The 21,988-nt window shown below is 47.9% G+C and overlaps 1 protein-coding gene across 5 annotated transcripts in view; it reads left to right on the top strand.

Moving 5' to 3' along the window:
- Positions 1-21,988, top strand: part of DIP2A (disco interacting protein 2 homolog A) — a 108,888-nt gene that overhangs the window by 68,317 nt on the left and 18,583 nt on the right. For all 5 annotated transcript variants that reach the window (XM_040441931.1, XM_040441930.1, XM_040441928.1 and 2 more), the window contains 6 exons: positions 5,728-5,838; positions 5,920-6,043; positions 8,116-8,225; positions 11,007-11,109; positions 18,594-18,658; positions 18,749-18,842. In XM_040441931.1, the coding sequence (XP_040297865.1) occupies positions 5,728-5,838; positions 5,920-6,043; positions 8,116-8,225; positions 11,007-11,109; positions 18,594-18,658; positions 18,749-18,842 (607 nt within the window). The remainder of the gene's footprint in view (positions 1-5,727; positions 5,839-5,919; positions 6,044-8,115; positions 8,226-11,006; positions 11,110-18,593; positions 18,659-18,748; positions 18,843-21,988) is intronic.

Here is a 21,988-nt window from a genome sequence, read left to right as displayed (position 1 = left end):
GTCCGCATTACGGACAAGGATAGTACTGTTCTGTTAGAGGCCAGCTGTTCCATTCCGCAAAACATGGAATGCACACGGACTTTATCCGTATTTTTTGCGGATCTATTTTTGCAAACTTCAAAATACATACGGTTGTGTGCATGAGGCTTTAATTACTGGATAACCCCTTTAAAAGTTATCCCCTATTCACAGCACACATGCTTGACCTTCTAATGCAACTCCTCCCCCGTTTTCAGGATCAGTAGTGCTCTCGTCAGTCAGACCCCCTCCAATCAGATGATTGTACAGAGACAGAGAAGGGGGCTGGCTTAGCTATTACACAGACCACACAGCCTCTATTTCTGTGTTAGAACCAAACCTGAAGTGCAGTGGGACATCAGGGAACCTTTGGTACAGAAAGCATATTAGTAAGTGCCCTCAATTTCAAAGGCATTAAAACCACTTTTTAAACTGTCTGGACAACAGATTAAGGCTTCATGCACACGACAGTATTTTTTTACGGTCCGCAAAACGGGGTTCCGTTGGTCCGTGATCCGTGACTGTTTTTTTCGTTTTGGTGTCCGCCTGGCCGTGCGGAGCCAAACTGATCCATCCTGACTTACAATGCAAGTCAATGTGGACGGATCCGTTTGACGTTGTCACAATATGGTGCAATTGCAAACGGATCCGTCCCCCATTGACTTTCAATGTAAAGTCAGGCGTTAATAAACCATAGGATCGGAGTTTTCTCCAATCCAATGGTATATTTTAACTTGAAGCGTCCCCATCACTATGGGAACGCCTCTGTTAGAATATACCATCGGATTTGAGTTAGATCGTGAAACTCAGATCCGACAGTATATTCTAACACAGAGGCGTTCCCATGGTGATGGGGACGCTTCAAGTTAGAATATACTGAGAACTGTGTACATGACTGCCCCCTGCTGCCTGGCAGCACCCGATCTCTTACAGGGGGTTGTGATCAGCACAATTAACCCCTTAGGCCGGTCACAGACAGCGCAGCAGGTAAGTATGATGCTTCTAATATTGCTAAGTAACCTTGACAACCAGGACTGCAGTAGCGTCCTGGTTGCCATGGTTACCGATCGGAGCCCCAGCGATTTAAACTGGGACTCCGATCGGAACTCTCCGCTGCCACCAATGATCAGGGGGGGGAGAGGGGAGGCCGCACACTGGCCACCAATGATATTAATACAATAGAGGGGGGCCGGGGGGGCGCACACTGGCTACCAATGATAATACAATAAAGGGAGGGGGGGGCCGCACTGGCCACCAATGAAATTAAAACTGGGGAGGGAGGGGGGTCTGCCCCCTGCTGCCTGGCAGCACCTGATCTCTTACAAGGGGCTATGATACGCACAAGTAACCCCTTCAGGTGCGGTACCTGAGGGGTTAATTGTGCGGATCACAGCCCCCTGTAAGAGATCGGGTGCTGCCAGGCAGCAGGGGGCAGTCATGTACACAGTTCGTGGTATATTCTAACTAGAAGCGTCCCCATCACTATGGGAACGCCTCTGTGTTAGAATATACTGTCGGATTTGAGTTTTCACGAAGTGAAAACTCAGCTCTGAAAAAGCTTTTATGCAGACGGATCTTCGGATCCGTCTGTATGAAAGTAGCCTACGGCCACGGATCACTGACACGGATAACAATCTTGTGTGCATCCGTGTTTTTTCACGGACCCATTGACTTGAATGGGTCCGTGAACCGTTGTCCGTCAAAAAAATAGGACGGGTCATATTTTTTTGACGGACAGGATACACGGATCACGGAGGCGGATGACAAATGGTGCATTTTCCGAGTTTTCAACGGACCCATTGAAAGTCAATGGGTCCGCAGAAAATCACGGAAAACGGAACAACGGCCACAGGTGTACACAACGGTCGTGTGCATGAGGCCTAAAGGGGTTGTCTGGGATTTCAGATCAATATCAGATTCACTGGTGTCTGACTCCCGGCACCCCTGGCAATCAACTGTTTGAAGGGTCCACGGTGTCCTTGCCAGTGCCCTCTTCAGTGTTTACCTGCACGCTGTCAGCCTTGTAGCAGCAGAGCCGTGTAATAACTGCTTCCTCTCCCTTTCACTTGACTGGGACTAACAGATGTACTTACACTGTACCACCGCTGCAGTGTAGAAAAGCTGATCGGTTGGACTCCCACCAGTCTGGTATTGATAACCGAGGATAGGTCATCAGTATCTGTAGCCCGGACTACCCCTTTAAAAATATTAGAATGCAATGTAAAAATGTTGAACGCCTCATGTTCTATTAAAATATAAATGTTACCAAATGACATTGGCTGCTCCTTTAGACAAGAAAACTAAAGTTTTTATACTTTTTGATTATTGAATGAGCCAGTGTGTTAGAGGTACTAAAGAATATTGATTACGCTAGTGACATTTGATGTTGGTCACACATAGTCACTGGCCAGTGTTTGATACTGGAAAATGTTTGGGCCAAAACAGCCCATATAATGAAGCTGCCGAAACTGTGGTTAAAAATTACAAGAGGCCATATCACCTCCCTATGTATATATTATCCTTAAAGGGGTTGTCTCACTTCAGCAAATGCATATATCATGTAGAGAAAGTTAATCCAAGGCACATACTAATGTACTGTGATTGTCCAAATTGCTTCCTTTGCTGGCTGGATTCATTTTTCCATCATATTATACACGGCTTGTTTCCATGGTTATAACCACCCTGTAATCCATCAGCGTTGGCCGTGCTTGCACACTATAGGAAAAAGTACCAGCCTCTCTGGTGTCTGCGACTATGGGAGTGCGCATAGGCTGGTACTTTTTTCTCTAGTGTGAAAACACGACCACCACTGCTGGATTGCAAGGTGTCCGTAACCATGGAAACGAGCAGTGTATAATGTGATGGAAAAATGAATCCAGCCAGCAAACAAAGCAATATCGATAATAACAGTACATTAGTAAGTAGCTTGTATCAGCATTTATCATGTTGAGAAAGTTATTTGCCTCATGCACACAACGGTATATATTTTGCAATCTCCAAAACGTGGATGCGCAAAAATATGGATGCTGTCCATGTGACGTCCGCGTAGCATCCTTTTTTTCTTTTTTTTTTTTGGGCGGACATGTTAACTTCAGTGGTTCCATTGTTCATGTTTTGTGGCCAAGTATAGGACAAGTTCTATCTCTTTCTGCTTCCTTCAGCCGTATGTCTGTTCCTTAAAAGTTAGAACATGTCCTTTCCTTGGCCGCAAAATGCGAACCCTGGACCTATTGAAGTCAATGGGTGCACAAAAAAAATGGATGCAACACAAACATCATCTGTATTTTGTAGATCTCCATTTTGCAGACTGCAAAATGCAGTTGTGTTCAAAATAATAGCAGTCAGACATCACTAACCTGATCAATCACTGTTTTTGGTAGAAATGATATTTCTACATGGCAAATTTACTAGCAGGTGTAGTAGAGTAATAGAAATCCAACAGACCCAACAGTCATGACATGCATGCTGCTTATTCTCTGTAATTTAATCCCTTATTGAAAGGGGCATGTTCAAAATAATAGCAGTGTGGAGTTCAATGAGTGAGGTCATTCATTCTTGGAAAAACAGGTGGTAATTATTGCCCTTATTTAAGGAAGGAAGGCAGCAAATGTTGTACATGCTGATTACAGTGCATTTCTCTCTGAAATTCTGAGGAAAATGGGTCGTTCCAGACATTGTTCAGAAGAGCAGCGTACCTTGATTAAAAAGTTGATTGAAGAGGGGGAAACATAGAAAGAAGTGCAGAAAATGATAGGCTGCTCTGTAAAATGATCGCAAATGCTTTAAAATGGCAACCAAAACCTGAAAGATGTGGAAGAAATCAAAATGGATAGAAGAATAGCCCAAATGGCAAGGACTCAGCCAACAATCAGCTCCAGGAAGATCAAAGAAGGTGTAAAGTTACCTGTGAGTACTGTTACAATTAGAAGACGCCTATGTGAAGCCAAGCTATCTGCAAGAAGCCCCCGCAAAGTCCCACTGTTGAAAAAAAGACATGTGCTGAAGAGGTTACAATTTGCTAAAGAGACATTTTGTGGACTGATGAAAGTAAGATTGTACTTTTTGGGTCTAGTGGCCGAAGACAGTTTGTCAGACGACCCCCAAACACTGAATTCAGGCCACAGTACTCTGTGAAGATAGTGAAGCATGGCGGCGCAAGCATCATGATATGGGGATGTTTCTCATACTACGCATCGCATACCAGGGATCATGGATCAGTTTGAATACATCAGAATACTTGAAGAGGTCATGCTGCCTTATGCTGAAGAGGAAATGCCCTTGAAATGGGTGTTCAACAAGACAACGACCCCAAACACACCAGTAAACGTGCGACATCTTTGTTCCAGACCAACAGGATTGACGTTATGGAGTGGCCAGCCCAATCCCCGGATCTTAATCCAATAGAAAACTTGTGGGGTGACATCAAAAATGCTGTTTCTGAGGTAAAACCAGGAAATAGAGAAGAACTGTGGAATGTAGTCCAATCCTCCTGTGCTGGAATACCTGTTCACAGGGCCAGAAGTTGGTTGACTCCATGCAACACAGATGTACAGCAGTTCTCAGAAACAGCGGTTATACAACTAAATATTACTAAAGTGATTCAAAGGAAAGCAAAATCTTCAAACACTTTTCAGTTTATATAGTGAATGTATGAGTTTGAAAAGAAGAATACAAACACTGCTATTTTTTTGAACAGTCTAAGGCTACTTTCACACTACCGTTCAGAGCGGGTCCGTCTGATGTCTGCTCAGACGGATCCGCTCATATAATGCAGACTTGGGATCCGTTCAGAACGGATCCGTCTGCATTATATTGTAGAAAAAATTCTAAGTGTGAAAGTAGCTTCAGACGGATCCGTCCAGACTTTACATTGAAAGTCATTGGGGGGCGGATCCGTTTGAAGATTGAGCCATATTGTGTCATCTTCAAACGGATCCGTCCCCATTGACTTACATTGTAAGTCTGGACGGATCCGCTCGCCTCCGCACGGCCAGGCGGACACCCGAACGCTGCCAGACTGATACATTCTCAGCGGATCCGCGTCCACTGAGAATGCATTAGGGCAGTACGGATGCGTTCGGGCCGCTTGTGAGCCCCTTCAAACGGAGCTCACAAGCGGACACCCGAACGCAGGTGTGAAAGTAGCCTAATATTCACTTTTCTTCCAAAAATTTTTTTTAGAGGAACAACACAAATTTGATATATCTTTCTTCATGTTTTGATTTGGAATTGAATGTGTAGTGTTCCCAATGCATTTGTGTGTATGGAAATAAAAGCTATTAGAAGGATTTTGAGCTTTATTCACTTTTTTAAACACACTGCTATTCTTTTGAACACAACTGTACATACGGATGTGTGCATGAGGCCTACAGGTGCCTTTTACATGTCAGTATTTTGCGTTAGTATTAGTAAGTCATATTCAGGAGTGTAGTGTAACCTACACAGATAGATGTATAATAGAAAAATGGGTTTTGGATCAACTCCTGGTTTTACAAATACTGACAAAGATACTGCCTTGTAAAAGGGGTCTAAACAAAAGAGTAAGTGGTAGCTATGGAAGTGACCTGGCTCCAGGTCATGGAGGATAAATGTAAGGCAGATATGAAGATGTTCTTGTACCTTTACCGACCATGCACACAGTAGCTTTTGTGTAGCTGAATTTAGTTTGGCATTGTATGTTAATCTCACAAACTGCTATTTATATTGCAGGTGGCACTTGTGTTTCCCAATAATGACCCTGTGATGTTCATGGTAGCATTTTATGGCTGTCTTCTTTCAGACCTTATTCCTGTGCCCATCGAAGTGCCACTGACTAGGAAGGTAATGCATGACCACAAGAAACTCCCAATAAAGCTGTAACCTTCATGTATGCTGAGGCTTATATATGCGGCTGTATTGCAGGATGCAGGTAGTCAGCAGATCGGCTTCCTCCTGGGTAGTTGTGGAATCTCATTAGCTCTTACAACAGACGCTTGTCAGAAGGGACTACCTAAAGCCCAGACCGGCGAAGTGGTGACTTTTAAAGGTAAATACCTACTCGTGGCGGGGGTTGTTGGGGATGCCTTTCTTAGGCAAGACAGCACTGCCTTATAATTGCCCCTTTATTTATATGATTAGGCAGAGGTCTGTCTTTTTGAACTCCACCATCACCAAGCACGCAGATTCCCCAAGTCACCAGCCCTTGCTGTAGAGATGCCTACATGCAAGCATAGTAACATAGTACATAAGGCCGAAAAAATACATTTGTCCATCCAGTTCAGCCTGTTATCCTGCAAGTTGATCCAGAGGAAGGCAAAAAAAAAAAAACCTGTGAGGTAGAAGCCAATTTTCCTCACTTTGGAGTCGGGAAGGAATTTTTTATTCCCCTAATCAGGCAATCAGAATAAGTCCCTGGATCAACGACCCCTCTCTAGTAGCTATAGCCTGTAATATTATTACGCTCTAGAAACACATCGTAATAATATTACAGGCTATAGCTACTAGAGAGGGGTCGTTGAAGCTCTGCTCACATCAGCATTGTGGCTTTCATTTATACCAGAAGCCAAAGTGCTGGACTGGAATCAGTCACACAACAAACATCACTGGTGGCCAACGAACCCCATTGACTTCTAACAGGGTCCATGAGGTTGATGTAAAGCACCATTTTTTTCGTTCAAATATACCAAAATCTGCAGTGCAGATATGAACACAGTCTCATGTTTAATTATATTTTATTAATTCCTTTTCTTTGTTTATGTACTATATGCACTTATTGTGTTCTCAAATGAACAAATTTTTGTAAACAGTTTAAAAACTTCAATAAAAATGAATGAGAAAAAAATATCAGCCTTAGGGCTCATGAACATGACCATGTGCTGGCCGGGCCTGTGCTGCGATCCGCACCAGTGACCTCCCTATTTAAAATGCTGCTTATTTCTTTTGTTGATCTGAGACTCCGTTCACAAGTTATACTTTTTCTTAATATGCATATTACGCCTTTGGTGCAATGAGAGCGTCACCACTGCTCTTGTTGCACCCAAACTTTATTCCTTTCTGTGGCCAGCCCCTCCCTGACTGCCTTGATTGACAGGCCCAGGCAGTGGCAAAGTAGCCATGGAGGGACTGGCCACAAAAATGAATGGAGCCTGGGTGCAACAATAGCAATGGTGACACCCTCATTGCACCAAAAGCCAAATCTGCATTTTAACAAAAAGTATCATAATGTCGGAACTGAGTCTCCAGTCAACAAGAGAGAAATCAGGTGAACCACAGCTATGTGTCTATGCAGTTGTATAGGGAGGTCGCTGGTGTCACATTCCCTTTTAAAATTGTTCTAGTAACACAGTAAATTGCCAATAATTTGATATCTGTTCTCTGACAGCATGATTTATGACAGATTTGTTTCAACAACTGACAGTGTTCTTGCAGTAATTTAAAAATAGACCTAATAGGTATTCCAGGATTTTGATATTAATGAGCAATATTTGATTGACGCTAGACCTACACAGCTCCGTCCGTTATGTAGTTGATGGAGCTTTTACCTGCAGTGCTGCTGCCACTGAACTAAATAAGAGCAGCGTTGCAGTAACCAGCTCTGTCAACTACCCCACTAATCAGATAATTGGTGGGCTGTTAATCAGGTCATTTGTGACTTATCCTGATGATATGCCATCAATATCAAAATCTTGGCATACCTTTTGTGTCCGTCATTTTGAATTGTGACATTAGGGTTTCTGAGCAAAGTAAGGCTACATTCACAGGACCGTAAGTGTTTTGCGGTCCGCAAATTGCCGTTTGTGGATCTCGCATGTCCGGCGCCATACAGAAAATGCGGTTGCGGACAAGAATTGGACATGCTCCATATTTTTGTAGGGCTGCAGAAGGGAACTACAGATGCTGTCCGTGTTTTTTGCAGCCCCATTGAAATAAACGGGTCTGCACCCATTCCGCAAAATTGCTGAATGGATGTGGACCCATTCATATGGTCGTGTGAATGTACCCTTAGTATATTGCTTGGCATTACTGAAGACGGTAATATGGTACAAAACATAAAGGGTTATTCATCAATCAACGTGGCAGGATTAGATTTGTCTTAAACCACAGTTTTTTTAATCTCAGGTTGGCCTCGTCTGGCATGGTTTGTTATTGATGGAAAGCATTTAATGAAGCCTCCCAAAGATTGGCATCCACATATCAGAGATGCCAACAATGATCCCGCTTATATTGAGGTAAACTGTTAAAATGTAAATTCTGTTCCTACAGCTTCTTCCAACACTTATTTCTAACAGACGTTTAATGCTCTGCCCTAAGAGAGCTTATTTTACGTTCACACTAGCGTTGGGCAATCCGGCAGCCTGCTTCTGTAGGCTATCCTAGCATAAACGCAACTGTCGGCCAGACAAAAACCGCTGCATGCAGCAGTAGTTGTCCCCATGAAACCCAGCATTTATGCTGGAAAGCGGCCAGATCCCATTATAGTCATTGGGGATCCGGCGGTGAACGGCAGTATCCAGCAGTGCCAGATACAGTGAAATTCAGCAAGCTGTTCTCTGCCGGACCAGCCTGCCGGATTTCATGATGCAGATGTGAATGTACCCATTTAACGTCCCCACTGCAGTCATGCTGATAGTCAGTGCTTGGCCCTCATTCTAGATATATGTAAAACAAGTAGTCAATATAAAGATGTGTTCAGACTGCAGCAGAGGGTCAAGATGGATCTGCCCGCTGTAACTAATTGATGAAGCACTGCAAATTAAGGTGTCCAGGCATAATCTCCCACTTGATAGGACACCAGTCTTGGAGACCATCCATCTGGCATCCAGCAACTATCATGGTCCTATCTTAATTAATAGAACCACTTTATCTAAGAATTCCGTTAGGGATTCCGCTACCACAGATTCTAACTTATGGTCCGTGGTAGCGGAAAGCATAACGGAATTCTTAGATAACCCAAACCTTGTACGCTGAACTTGAATACAGAAGTTTGTACAACACTAGACAGGAAGACAAAAAAACAATGCAACAGCACTCTGCAAACACCAATAAAGTACAATAATGCCATCATTATATTAGGGTTGTTGCGGGTATCGAAATTTCGATACCCAATCGATACTTTTGTCCCGGTATCGATACGATACCGGGATTTCCGTTTTTTCGATACTGGGCTGCGCTTCTGCGCAGTCTAGTATCTCTGAACATGAGCGCGCTGCTATCGGCGCGCTCATGTTCTCTCAGCAGCACGGGGAGAAGGAAGCTGTCCTCCCTCCCCCTGTGCTGCTGCCGCTGCCACCAATGAGAAGAGAGGGGCGGAGGAGGGGCGGCAATGAGAAGAGAGGGGCGGAGGAGGGGCGGCAATGAGAAGAGAGGGGGTGGAGGAGGGGCGGCAATGAGAAGAGAGGGGCGGAGGAGGGGCGGGCGCACTGCGCCACCAATGATAGGATTACTATCGGAGCGATGGGAGGAGACATCAGCTTCACTAGTGGGCGTTCCTTTTCCCTGCGCTGCGATTGGACAGCGCTACAGCCAGGGAGAAGGAACGCCCACTAGTGAAGCTGATGTCTCCTCCCATCGCTCCGATAGTAATCAGCAGCATGTGGAGCAGGAGAGGAGACAGTAATGGGGCACTGCAGGCGAACGGAGCGGCGCCCAGGACTAAATGGTGAGTGCTGAGACATCGCTGGGCGCCGCTCTGTGTGGCCTAATAGTGAAAGTCTGGACTCATATACAGTAGTCAGTCTTTAACACATACAGGAGGCGGGTGCCGGCAGCAGAATCGCATTGCCGGCACCCTGCCCCTGACAGGGAGCTGCGATCAGCGGCAGTTAACTGCCGCTGATCTGCTAGTACCCGCCTCCTGTATAAAGGGGTAAAATCATTGGTGGTGCAGTGTGCCCCCCCCCCTCAATCCCCCCATCCCATTAAAATCATTGGTGGCACAGTGCGCCGGCCCCTCTCAACCCTCCAGTATTAAAATCATTGGTGGCAGTGGCCACAGGGACCTCTCCACTCCCCCTCATTGGTGGCGCAGTGGCAGCTTCTGATCGGAGCCCCAGCTGTGTAAGCCTGGGGCTCCGATCGGTTACCATGGCAGCCAGGACGCTACAGAAGCCCTGGTTGCCATGGTAACATCCCTGATGCTGTGTGCACAAAGCACAGAGCAGCAGGGACAGTGTGGAGTCCTATTCACCCTGATAGAGATCTATCAGGGTGAATAGGAAAAGGGATGAAAGATCCCAGGTTCTAGCCCCTAAGGGGGGAAATAGTTATTAAATAAAAAGTGAAAAAAAAAAAACACTAAAATATGAAGTATAAATCACCCCCCTTTTCCCAATTTCACATATAAAATATATAAATAAACATATTACATCGCCACGTCAGAAAAGTCCAAACTATTAAAATATAAAAAAAAAATCTAGGTGGTGAATGCCGGAACAGAAAAAATAAAATAAAAACTGCGCGATTCGCCATTTTTAAAAATGAGGAATGCACGTGGCTTTTTTTGTTTATTTTTTTCGCGTGGTATCGAATGGTATCGATTATCGCAATACTTTTTCATGGTATCGAAACCGAATCAAAAATTTGGTATCGCAACAACTCTACATTATATATTATATTCTGGTGCTAATGCTATGCTCATTTTATAAATGTGAGATTCTTGGCAAATACATTTTGTACAAAATTATTTGTGCCTGTCCACCAGCGTCAAGACAATCTCTTTAGGACAGGAATCTAACACTAAATGCTACCTGTTATGTGCCATACTGGCCACCTTAAAATCCAGGGAATGCAGGTCCAACATGCATGCTGAGCCCACTCTACACCTTACCTCTCCTGTACCAGAAGGCTTCCAATGAATGCAGGGAGAGCAGGCTACAACCTTATACTTGCACTAATTTTAAATCAGCCTATGGGGCAGACAGGCTAGTCAGGAGTGCAAGACCAATGGAGTCAGGAAAGCGTGTTCTTTAATGTCTAACTTGTATACTCATTCTTATATCTCTTTTCTGTAGTACAAGACCAGCAAGGAAGGCAGCACTATGGGGGTCACAGTGTCTCAGTCAGCCATGTTGGCACACTGTCATTCTCTAACACAAGCCTGTGGCTACTCGGAAGGTGGGTCAGATTAGGTTACAGCATTTAATATAACAGTTGTAAACTACATTATCATAAATTTGCGGTGCTTTAAGAGGTTCTTATTTCTCGCCCATATTCCTTGGGGGACACAGGAAACCATGGGTATAGCTCTGCTCCCTAGGAGGCGTGACACTAAGTGAAAGCTGTAAGCCCCTCCTCCATCAGCTATACCCTTCAGCCTGGAGAAGAGACTGCCAGTTTTTGCTTAGTGTCCAAGGAGGCAAGACACCCCCTGCTTATGCAGGGTTGTTTTCCTATGATTTTTTATTTTTGCGTTATTTGTTGTTTTTAATTCGATTTTTTTTTCTACCTACAGGGACAACAGAGGCGCATTAGACCCCTCTGTTTCTCCCGGGGTTGAGTTGCGCCAGTGCCGGTAATTCCGCACTGCCGCCTCCCCCACAGAAGACAAGGTGGACCAGGGCAGCCTCGCTCCCCTGCGTCCCGCCAGCTCAGGGTCGTCCGCACGCCAAGTCCCTCCCCCGGCTTCCTGCCACTGCGGTGCCAGGAGCTGAAGGGGCGACCCCCGCTGGATGGACTGAGGGCGAAGACAGCGTATGGTGAGAGTGGCTGCTCCAGCCTCCCCTTCCTCCCTCCCACCGCTGCTACAGGCTTCCTGGGCTCCCATGGCCACTGCTACATCCCCCATGGCCACTGCTACATCGTGCGCCCCCCCCCCCCCCCCCCCCCCCACCCCCCCCGGGCATATCGGGACCGTTACCGGGCAGGGGAGTTTATCAGGGCAAGTCCTTGGCAGGGACGCTGCCTTCAGGGGATGGCTGCAGGCAAAAGCAAGCCGTCTGCCACATCCAGGCGCGGCGGGGGCCGCTTACTTGGCGTGAACGGCGCCATTTCATCTTGGCCGGCACTTCATCATCCTTGGGGGTTAAAATCATTTTGCCGCGCGCGCGCGCGGCTCTGCTTCTTCTTCAGCGCGGCAGAGGGGGGCGGAGCTTCCTACATGCGCTCCGCTACTTCCGGTTTCATCGGGCTCCACTTCTCAGTGCTGCGTGGAATCCTCTCTGCCGTGCGATCCTGAAGCCATTCACTCCGTGCTGCTGCCTCTCCTCCACAGCCTCCTCAGTCTGTTCCCCTTACCGCTGCCACTTGCATCATCCGGGTCTGGTAGGACTGTTAACCCCCCTCCGTGCCACCACTTTTCTTGGGGTCTCCCACTTTAAGTGCAACATCTTTTTTCCACCATGTCAGACCCTTCTGCAGCCGCCAATCCTTGGTACCATGCCTGTACTGCTTGTAGGGAACCCTTTCCCCGGGGGCAGTCTGATCCGCACTGTACTGCATGCCGAGCTCCACCGCAGCCTCAGTCGCCCGCTGTGTCGCTCCCTGCTTCCTCTGACCCGCCTGACTGGGCTAGATCCCTGTCCCAGGCCGTGGAAAGCCTCACTCATGTCGTGGGCCGCCTAATAGACAGGCCACCTACCCCGCAGGACGCCTCTCTGACTGTCGCGCCCTCCGGGTCCACTGCTTCTGCCGCTGCAGCGGGTTCACTCTCTCTTAGTGACCCCTCCCGAGCTAGGCACTCTCAGAAACGTATTAGAGTAGAGCGAGCCTCCTCCTCTGAGGCCTCACTCTCCCCGCCACGCGTGCGCACCCAGACGAGCCTCTCCTCTCCAAAGGATTCGCTCTCTGAAGGTGAATTGGCGGTTTCAGATTTGGAAATGGACTCGGCCCTGCCGTCCAAGCTAGCCTCAGCGATGGGTCAACTCATCTCTGATATTCGTGACACCTTTAAGGTGCAGGATGATCCCCCTAGCTCTGACGCAGCTAGCGTCTCCTTTATCAGACCCAGGCAGGCCTCAAAAGTCTTTCCAATCCACTCTGATTTCTCCTCTGTGGTGTCTAAGGCTTGGGCTCGCCCGGACGCCCGTTTTGTCAACCCCAAGAAGCTGGACATTTGCTATCCCTTTCCAGCCGATGTCGTGGCCACATGGTCTTCCCCACCCAAGGTGGACCCCCCTGTGGCCCGGCTGTCAAAGAACACTGCCATCCCTGTTCCCGACGGGTCCTCTCTTCAGTCAGCGGAGGACCGTCGCATGGAGACCCTTTCCAAGGGCATTTTTGCTGCCTCCGGTTCTGCTCTCAGACCGGTTTTTGCCTCTGCTTGGGCAGGGAAAGCAATCTCTGCTTGGGGTGCGCAGCTGGAACAGGAGTTGGACTCGGACGTCCCCATCCAGGACCTACGTTCCTTGGCCCAGCTTATTATTCGGGCCGGGAATTTTGTTTGTGAGGCCTCCCTTGATGCGGGAGCCCTTATTGCACGCTCCTCCGCCCTGGCAGTTTCCGTCAGGAGGGAGCTCTGGCTGAAGGTTTGGAAAGCGGAGGCTGCCTCCAAACGTTCCTTGGCGGGGCTACCGTTTGCGGGTTCCCGCCTTTTCGGGGTCCGCCTAGACGAACTTATTTCGGAGGCCACGGGTGGTAAAAGCACCCATCTTCCTCAACCCCAAGCCAGGGGCGCCCCCCGCGGACGCCCTGGTGCGTCTCGTTTTCGGTCCTCCCGCAGGGCCTCTGGGGCTCCCACCACAGCTGCCGCTTCGGCTCCTCCCCAGGACAAGCGTAGGAAGCCGTTTTTTCGGGCCCAGCCCTCCTGGCGCAAGCCGCAGGCTGCCCGCACACCCGCAGCAAAGCAGTCCTCTGCCTGAAGGCGCGCCCCCACCCACCCGGGTGGGGGGCCGGCTCCTCCTTTTCAGGGACGTCTGGATGGCTCACGTCTCCGACGCCTGGGCCCTCGAAATTGTGTCCTCCGGATACAAAATCGAATTTGCATCCTTCCCTCCAGATCGGTTCTTTCGCTCCCGCCCGCCGCGGGACCCGAAAAGCGCGGCTGCGTTCTCCGCGGCCGTTCAAGCCTTACTGGACAGGGGGGTGATTAGAGGAAAGGTTCCAAGGGTTCTACTCGAACCTCTTTGTAGTTCCCAAGAAGGGAGGTTCGGTGCGGCCCATTTTGGACCTCAAAAAGCTCAACCGTTTTCTCCTCCTTCGACGGTTTCGGATGGAGTCCCTCCGTTCCGCGGTGGCTTCCCTGGAGCAGGGAGATTTCATGTCTTCCATCGATATACAGGATGCCTACCTCCATGTTCCGGTAGCCCGGTGTCACCATCGCTTCCTCCGATTCGCCGTGGGGGACCTCCACTTCCAGTTTGTCGCCCTTCCCTTTGGGCTGGCAACAGCCCCCCGGGTGTTCACCAAGGTCCTGGCCCCGGTTTTGGCCTTACTCCGTTCCAGGGGTGTTTTTCTGTTACCGTACTTGGACGATATCCTCATCAAGGCTCCGTCCCTTTCTCAAGCGGTTGCCAGCGTGGATCTCACTCTAGAGACTCTGGCGAGGTTCGGTTGGGTCATCAACTTCCCCAAGTCCTCCCTTCCCCCCTCCAGACAACTAGTCTTCCTGGGAATGCTTTTAGACACAGGAGCGGCGGAGGTACGTCTTCCCTCGGAAAAACGTCTGACCCTCCGTGGGGCGGTTCGGGGTCTCCTTCTCCACCGTCGACCGTCCTTCCGCTTCTGCATGCGGGTCTTGGGGCAGATGGTTGCCTGCTTCGAGGCGATCCCATTTGCGCAGTTTCACTCCCGCCCTCTCCAACGGGCGATCATCTCCTCCTGGGACAAATCGCCGGAGTCTCTGGATCATCCCTTCCGTCTATCGCCTCCGGTGCGGTCATCTCTCCGCTGGTGGTTACAGTCCCCTCTTCTGGGCAGGTCTTTTCTGCCACTCAACTGGTTGGTGGTTACAACCGATGCCAGTCTCTTGGGCTGGGGAGGCGTGTTTCCTCCCCGATCCGTCCAGGGCATTTGGTCTCCATCGGAGTCCAAACTCTCTATCAATGTCCTGGAGCTGAGAGCGGCCCTTCTGTCTCTACGACACTGGACTCATCTGCTGAAGGGTCATCCTGTTCGTGTACAATCGGACAACGCCACGGCTGTGGCGTACATAAACCACCAGGGGGGCACTCGCAGCGCTGCAGCAATGCGGGAGGTCACCAGCATTCTCCGTTGGGCGGAAGCCCACGTCCCGGCCCTATCTGCAATTTTTATTCCAGGGGTGGACAATTGGGCGGCGGACTTCCTCAGTCGCACCACCGTCGACCCTGGCGAGTGGTCTCTTCACCCGGAGGTATTCGAGGCCATTTGCCTTCGTTGGGGCATACCGGACGTGGACCTCATGGCCTCAAAATTCAATCACAAGGTCCCCGCCTATCTGTCCAGGGCCAGGGATCCGGGAGCTTGCGGAGCCGACGCCCTCGTTCTTCCTTGGCGAGGCTTCGCGCGCCCATACATATTCCCTCCCATCCCTCTCCTGCCCAAGGTCCTTCGGAAGATCGTGGCGGAAGGCGTCTCGGTAATTCTGGTCGCTCCGGACTGGCCCCGCCGGTCTTGGTATGCCGACCTCATGCTGCTCCTGGCAGACGCGCCCTGGCCGCTGCCCGCCAGGGAAGATCTTCTCTCTCAGGGACCGATCTTCCACCCGCGTTTAGGGTCCCTACGTTTGACGGCGTGGTTGTTGAGACCACCGTCCTGACACGTAGGGGTTTTTCTGCGGACGTCGTCCGCACCATGATCCGCGCCCGTAAGCCGTCCTCTTCTAGGATCTATTATAGGACCTGGAGGACCTTTTTGGGGTTCTGTGCCGATCTGGGGATTCCTCCGCTCCGCTTTTCTCTCCCCACCGTTTTGTCCTTCCTGCAGAGCGGACTGGCCCAAGGGCTGGGCCTTAGTTCTTTGAAGGGTCAGGTGTCTGCGCTGTCCATTTTGTTTCAGCGCCCACTGGCCCCCCTTGGTCCTGTCAAGACCTTCCTTCAGGGCGTGGCTCACGCGGTTCCCCCGTACCGTCCTCCGGTACCGCCCTGGGACCTGAACCTGGTTCTCTCAGCGCTCCAGGCTTCCCCTTTCGAGCCTCTGCGGACGGTTTCCTTGCGACTTCTGTCCTGCAAGGTTATTTTCCTTGTAGCCGTCACCTCTCTTCGGAGGGTGTCCGAATTGGCTGCACTCTCCTGTCTGGAACCTTTCCTAGTGTTCCACCAGGACAAGGTGGTTCTTCGTCCGGTCCCTTCCTTCCTTCCTAAGGTGGTCTCCGCCTTTCATCTGAACGAGGACATCGTTCTCCCCTCTTTGTGTCCTTCCCCTTCCCACCCGCGGGAGAGGAAGCTTCATCGCCTGGACGTTGTCAGGGCGCTCAAGATTTACCTGGAAGTAACCAGCTCTTTCAGGCATACTGACTCGCTCTTTGTGGTCCCGGAGGGGTCGCGCAGAGGGATGGCGGCATCCAAAGTTGCTATCGCCCGTTTTGTCAAGATGGCTGTTACTGAGGCTTATCTCGCCAAGGGCAAGGTTCCGCCCCTTGGTGTTACCGCTCACTCCACTAGAGCGGTCGGGGCTTCCTGGGCTCAGAGGAATCGGGCTTCTACGGAGCAGATTTGCAAGGCGGCCACTTGGTCCTCCTTGCACACCTTCACCAAGTTCTACAGGGTGCATACTCATGCGTCGGCTGACGCTGCTTTAGGCCGTCTGGTGTTGCAGGCGGCAGTTGATTGATGCCTCTGGTGTTGGTTGAGTTTGTTTCTGGTCCCTCCCTTCTGGGACTGCTCTGGAACGTCCCATGGTTTCCTGTGTCCCCCAAGGAATATGGGCGAGAAAAGGAGACTTTTGTATTACTTACCAGTAAAGTCTCTTTCTCGCTCTTCCTTGGGGGACACAGCACCCGCCCTTCATTTGGGTTACAGTTGTGGTTCCGGCTTGGTTGCCCCCGTTGGGGCTCGACAGTTCTTTTTCCGGTTGGTGGTTATCTTTCACTACTTGGACACGCAACTGGCAGTCTCTTCTCCAGGCTGAAGGGTATAGCTGATGGAGGAGGGGCTTACAGCTTTCACTTAGTGTCACGCCTCCTAGGGAGCAGAGCTATACCCATGGTTTCCTGTGTCCCCCAAGGAAGAGCGAGAAAGAGACTTTACTGGTAAGTAATACAAAAGTCTCCTTTTTCAGGACACCAACAGCTGCAGTTACATTATTTTATGGTCAGATATCTAGAGACTCATAAGAGTCCTATGTCATGTACAAAGCAGGTGGGCATAACATGTAGGCTGCCATCAGTTAGTGTGGCTCTGTTCCTGGAAAAAGTAAACCCATTTTTTTCTAATATCTAAGTTCCTGTTCAGTGATGGTCAGTTCGCAGTGTCACATGCGGGCTGCCATCTTTAGTAAGGTAGACTCACCCGTCCGGCGATGCACAGGTAAGCCCTTACCTGTGTCGGGAGCCGGTCTGAAATCAAATGCAGTCACTGGGAGCAGGCAGTTCCGAGAACAGCCGCCGGTTGCCTTCATTGGGCTGTTCTCGGAACTGCCTGCTCCCGGTGACTGCATTTAATTTCAGACCGGCTCCTGGCACAGGCACAGGTAAGGGTTTACCTGTGCATCGCCGGACGGGTGAGTCTACCTTACTAAAGATGGCAGCCCGCATGTGTTCGCTGGTGAACACTGCGAACTGACCATCACTGTTCGTGTTCCCTCAAAAAAGTATTGCAGCATTGCCAAATCTCATCTTCATGCCATAGAAAAAAATATATATTTTGGTCTGGATTTTAAATCCAAAGTTTGTCATTTAATGTTGGGATTTCCATCATGAATTTCATCCTTTTACACTGCGTAGGGTGAATCATAGAGCAAATTCTGTAAAAAAGATTTTTTTTATTTTTTTAAAATTTAAAAAAAATCTGCAAGTGTTTGAAACTCCACTCGTTGTAAGAGCAGCTTCGTCAGTGGTCAGACTACATTTAAATGGCTGCCATATAATGCATTGCTTTCATGCATTTGCCTTGCAATGTAAACTGATTTGTCCCATTTACAAAAGCCAATTACTGTGATGATTCAGTACTTTCCACGTCATAGTAAAGGAGCTTGTACATAAAATGGCAGTTTTGACATGATTGACCACAGCTTTGCAACATCTTTGTTGGTTGCATGGATTGTACAGGTAAAATGCATTGAAACCATATTTTCTAAAGGGGTTGTCCTGCCATGTAAATAGATTTCCTATCGTCAGCTGTTTTACGAGGAGGTGGCGCTCCATGTGAGTGCTGCTTCCTCTTCACGCCACTATGTGTTGTCTCCTGTGGAGCGGCAGCACAGTGTAATTACAAGTACTCGCTATATTCAAGTGAATGGAGCGAGTACTTGTCATTACACTGCACTTACAAGAGTATGGGCAGTGTAGTGAACAACTCTTCAAACAGCTGATCGCTGGGGGTGCCAGGTGTCGGACCCCTACCGATCAGATAGTGATGACCTATCCTGACAATTGGTCATCAATATAAATGACAGGATAACCCCTTTACCTCCTACTTTGATAAATGTCTCTCATATGTGACAATTGTAGGGATTACATGGGTGTTATTGATGCTATAAAAGCAGAAACACATTGTCAGAAGGATTATATATTTTTTTTATTGTAGCTGAAACATTGATTAATGTCTTGGACTTCAAGAGGGATGCTGGTCTATGGCATGCAGTGCTCACCGTGAGTTCCTTTATTTTCTGACTACGTATGAACCATACCACTGCCATACTAAAAGGTGTTACCCCAACTAATGTGTTTTCCTTATTTCAGAGTGTGATGAATCGCATGCATGTAGTCAGCATACCATATGCTTTGATGAAAGTGAATCCACTCTCCTGGATTCAAAAAGTTAATGCCTACAAAGGTATGTTCCTCGTGTCTTTATAGAACTAGAGGATGGCATTCTGCCATCGTCTGTTTATGCTCTGGCTTATTCGACATTTCTGTAGGGCAAGAGAGGAAGTGCTAAGAGAGGAGTTATGTACTTATTAAGAGACCTAAAATCCAAATATATCATTATTTCCCCATATTATGTAGCTGGTAAATTACAGTATCACTAAATGGCAGGGTTTATGGTACCTTAAAAGGGTTGTCCAAGATTTTACTATTGATGGATTATCCTCAGGACCCTTCCGATCAGTTGTAGCTCCATCACTGCAACTAAACCGCTCCATCCATTACAAGGTGGACGGAGCTTGTAACTGCAGCGCTCCTCCCATTTACATCACTTGGAGCAGCGCTGCAGTTACCAGCTCCATCCACTACACAGTGGACGGAGCTGTGTAGTTTCTACAGTAACTTCCAGCGCTGGAGCTACTCTGAAACTGCTGATTGGCAAGGGTGCGGCTGATCCGATATTGATGGCCTATTTTGGCCATCAGTATTGAAGTGGTATTCCGGTAAAGTAACTTAATTTTTGAAAAACTGCATTAAGGCTGCAAGCTGTGATCCAACCAGAACCCATACCTATACATATAACCAGAGCTTCAATTTACCTTGCAATCCATTTGTCTAGCTTCTGTGTGAGCATGTAATACACTGAGCGTATCATAGCGCCTGATCTTCCCTCACAAAACTTCAAAGACTACAATCCCCACAATCCCTAGCTTTCCTTGATGTTTACTGATTGGCTGCCTGATATACAGTCCGGTCACGCCCCCTCTGTAATCAGCAGCACACTGACACGCCTTATATTTCACAACACATTTAGCTAGAAAACTGATGGCAACACACTGAGCATGCTCGACCTAACAAAAGCTCAGAACTACAGGTCGATGCCATGGTTATTTATGAGGGAACACAGTGGGTAGCAGAGGAAGAAAACTACTTTTATAACTACTGAACAGTAAATATGTGAAATTTACATTATATTAGGTAATTATTGATGATGAATTAGTCTAAAACATAAGTTAGATTTTTTTTTTCAAGCCAGGACAAAAAACAAAGCAAAAAACTATAGATGTCTATGGCACAAAAAATACCAGATAATGAGGGGACATCAGAGCCATAGCCAGTGCTGTTTTTATTTTTTATTTTTATTTTTTAAATCACTGACCCCAAAAATGCACTGTAATTGAAGAAAAAGGCCTTTACAAATGCATGTTTGTAGTGCATTTCATAATTCTCATAGACCTACAGCTGACATCTGGAGTTGGTCATTTTTGCCTAATAAACTCTGGAAGAAAATCACACAACTAAATTGCTGTAGTCAAAGCTATGTATTCTCGGCGTTAGGCCTCATGCACATGACCGTTTTTTTTTTGCTGTCCGCAAAACGGATTTCCGTTGTTCCGTGACCGTTTTTTCTTCCATGGGTCTTCCTTGATTTTTGGAAGATCCACGGACATGAAAAATGAAAAAAAAAACTAAGTCAAGTTTCCATTGAAAATTATAGGAAAAATGGACACGGATCACGGACGCGGATGACTATCTTGTGTGCATCCGTGATTTTTCACGGACCCATTGACTTGAATGGGTCCGTGAACCGTTGTCCGTGAAAAAAATAGGACAGGTCATATTTTTTTCACGGACTGGAAAAACTGATCACGGACGCGGAAGCCAAACGGTGCATTTTCCAATTTTTCCACAGACCCATTGAAAGTCAATGGGTCCGCGAAAAAAAACGGAAAACGGAACAACGGCCGCGGATGCACACAACGGTCGTGTGCATGAGGCCTTAACCGTATTTCCAATAACAATTCACGCAAATGGATAACCGCAATTAAAACTTAACATTTAATTAGAGCTACGTTAGAAGATGTGGGCCCATGAATCAAAAATTATTTCTTTATTATTTTTTTTCAAAAAGCATGTAGCCTAAAGCCTAGGAGATACGACAACTGGCTACCAAACGGTAAATGTGTTATAAAGGTGACAGAGGGTAGAGAAGAATAGATATTTAAGAGACCCCTGGGTCGCTAGCCTTATGTGTCCCTGTATCTACCCAATAGACCCTCTAGATGCCCAGTTTCGTCAAGTAATATGGAAACAGAGACAAGAAGAAGGGACTCCTAAATAAAATCAACACAATTGTCCCAATCAACACAATTGTCCCAATGCGTTTCATTGGCTTCCGCCAAATCCTCAGGGGACCAATTCCAAAAATGTTATTATACCAAGGAACCCAGTCAGGGGTCCCTGGAACATTCACAAGGCAATATACAATGTGTACTTAGCTGTCCAATAGTTCCTCAATATGGCTCAGCAGTGGATCTTTTGCGTGTGGCAGCAGGTAGTGTAAAGTCCTGCTCATGACCGCAGCATGATGTGACGTCCTGCGTATGGCAGCAACCATATGAGCGTCTCACCAACCGACTTGTAAAGCCACACTGAAACACTCAAAACCCCGCCATCTGGTATCACATGACCGATCAAAAGGTCGATCACGTGAGGAGTCAGATGACTGAACCCACCACATGATCGGCAAGAGCCGTCCTGAGAGCGCGTCCTCCGGATATAGGACCGCCCCCTTACATAGTAATAGAGCCAGGCGGGAACAAAGGCGGGGATGTGGGAGGCGACTGGGCTTAGATCGCCTCCCACTACATATCCGTCTATGTATTTTAGAATGCACCGAGCGCAACCTAAAGTCTAGATAAGCGCTCAAGGCAAAGAGGTTTCATTTGCAGGTACTCAATACAATCAACAATCGGAGTTAAAACAATGACTTGAAATAAAGTAGGAGTTAATATGAAATGACTCGATGGTAGATATTGCGTGATTAACAACCAAAGTGTCGCAGGGGACAAAGGCCAGATGAACAAGATTACAAGCACTGTACAGGAGCTAGGGAGCAATTACAGATCTAAGTGGACCCCAATATAAGTACAGGTATATCCTACAATGAAGTAGCTATACTGACCCTCTATATATCCATGCCAAGTGGAGATAGTAATAAACTTGGCAAATATTAATAGGAGGAAAGTGCACAAACAGGGTCCCACCTCACAATGATGGAGTATCAAATGTAACAACCAAAAAGTAATTGTTCATTTAGTCCTCTGGGATAGG

The sequence above is a fragment of the Bufo bufo genome, chromosome 7 (genome assembly GCF_905171765.1).
Source record: "Bufo bufo chromosome 7, aBufBuf1.1, whole genome shotgun sequence".
Taxonomy (NCBI): Eukaryota; Metazoa; Chordata; class Amphibia; order Anura; family Bufonidae; genus Bufo; species Bufo bufo.
Note: the sequence above shows the minus strand (reverse complement) of the source record. Positions and strands in the feature narration are given on the sequence as shown.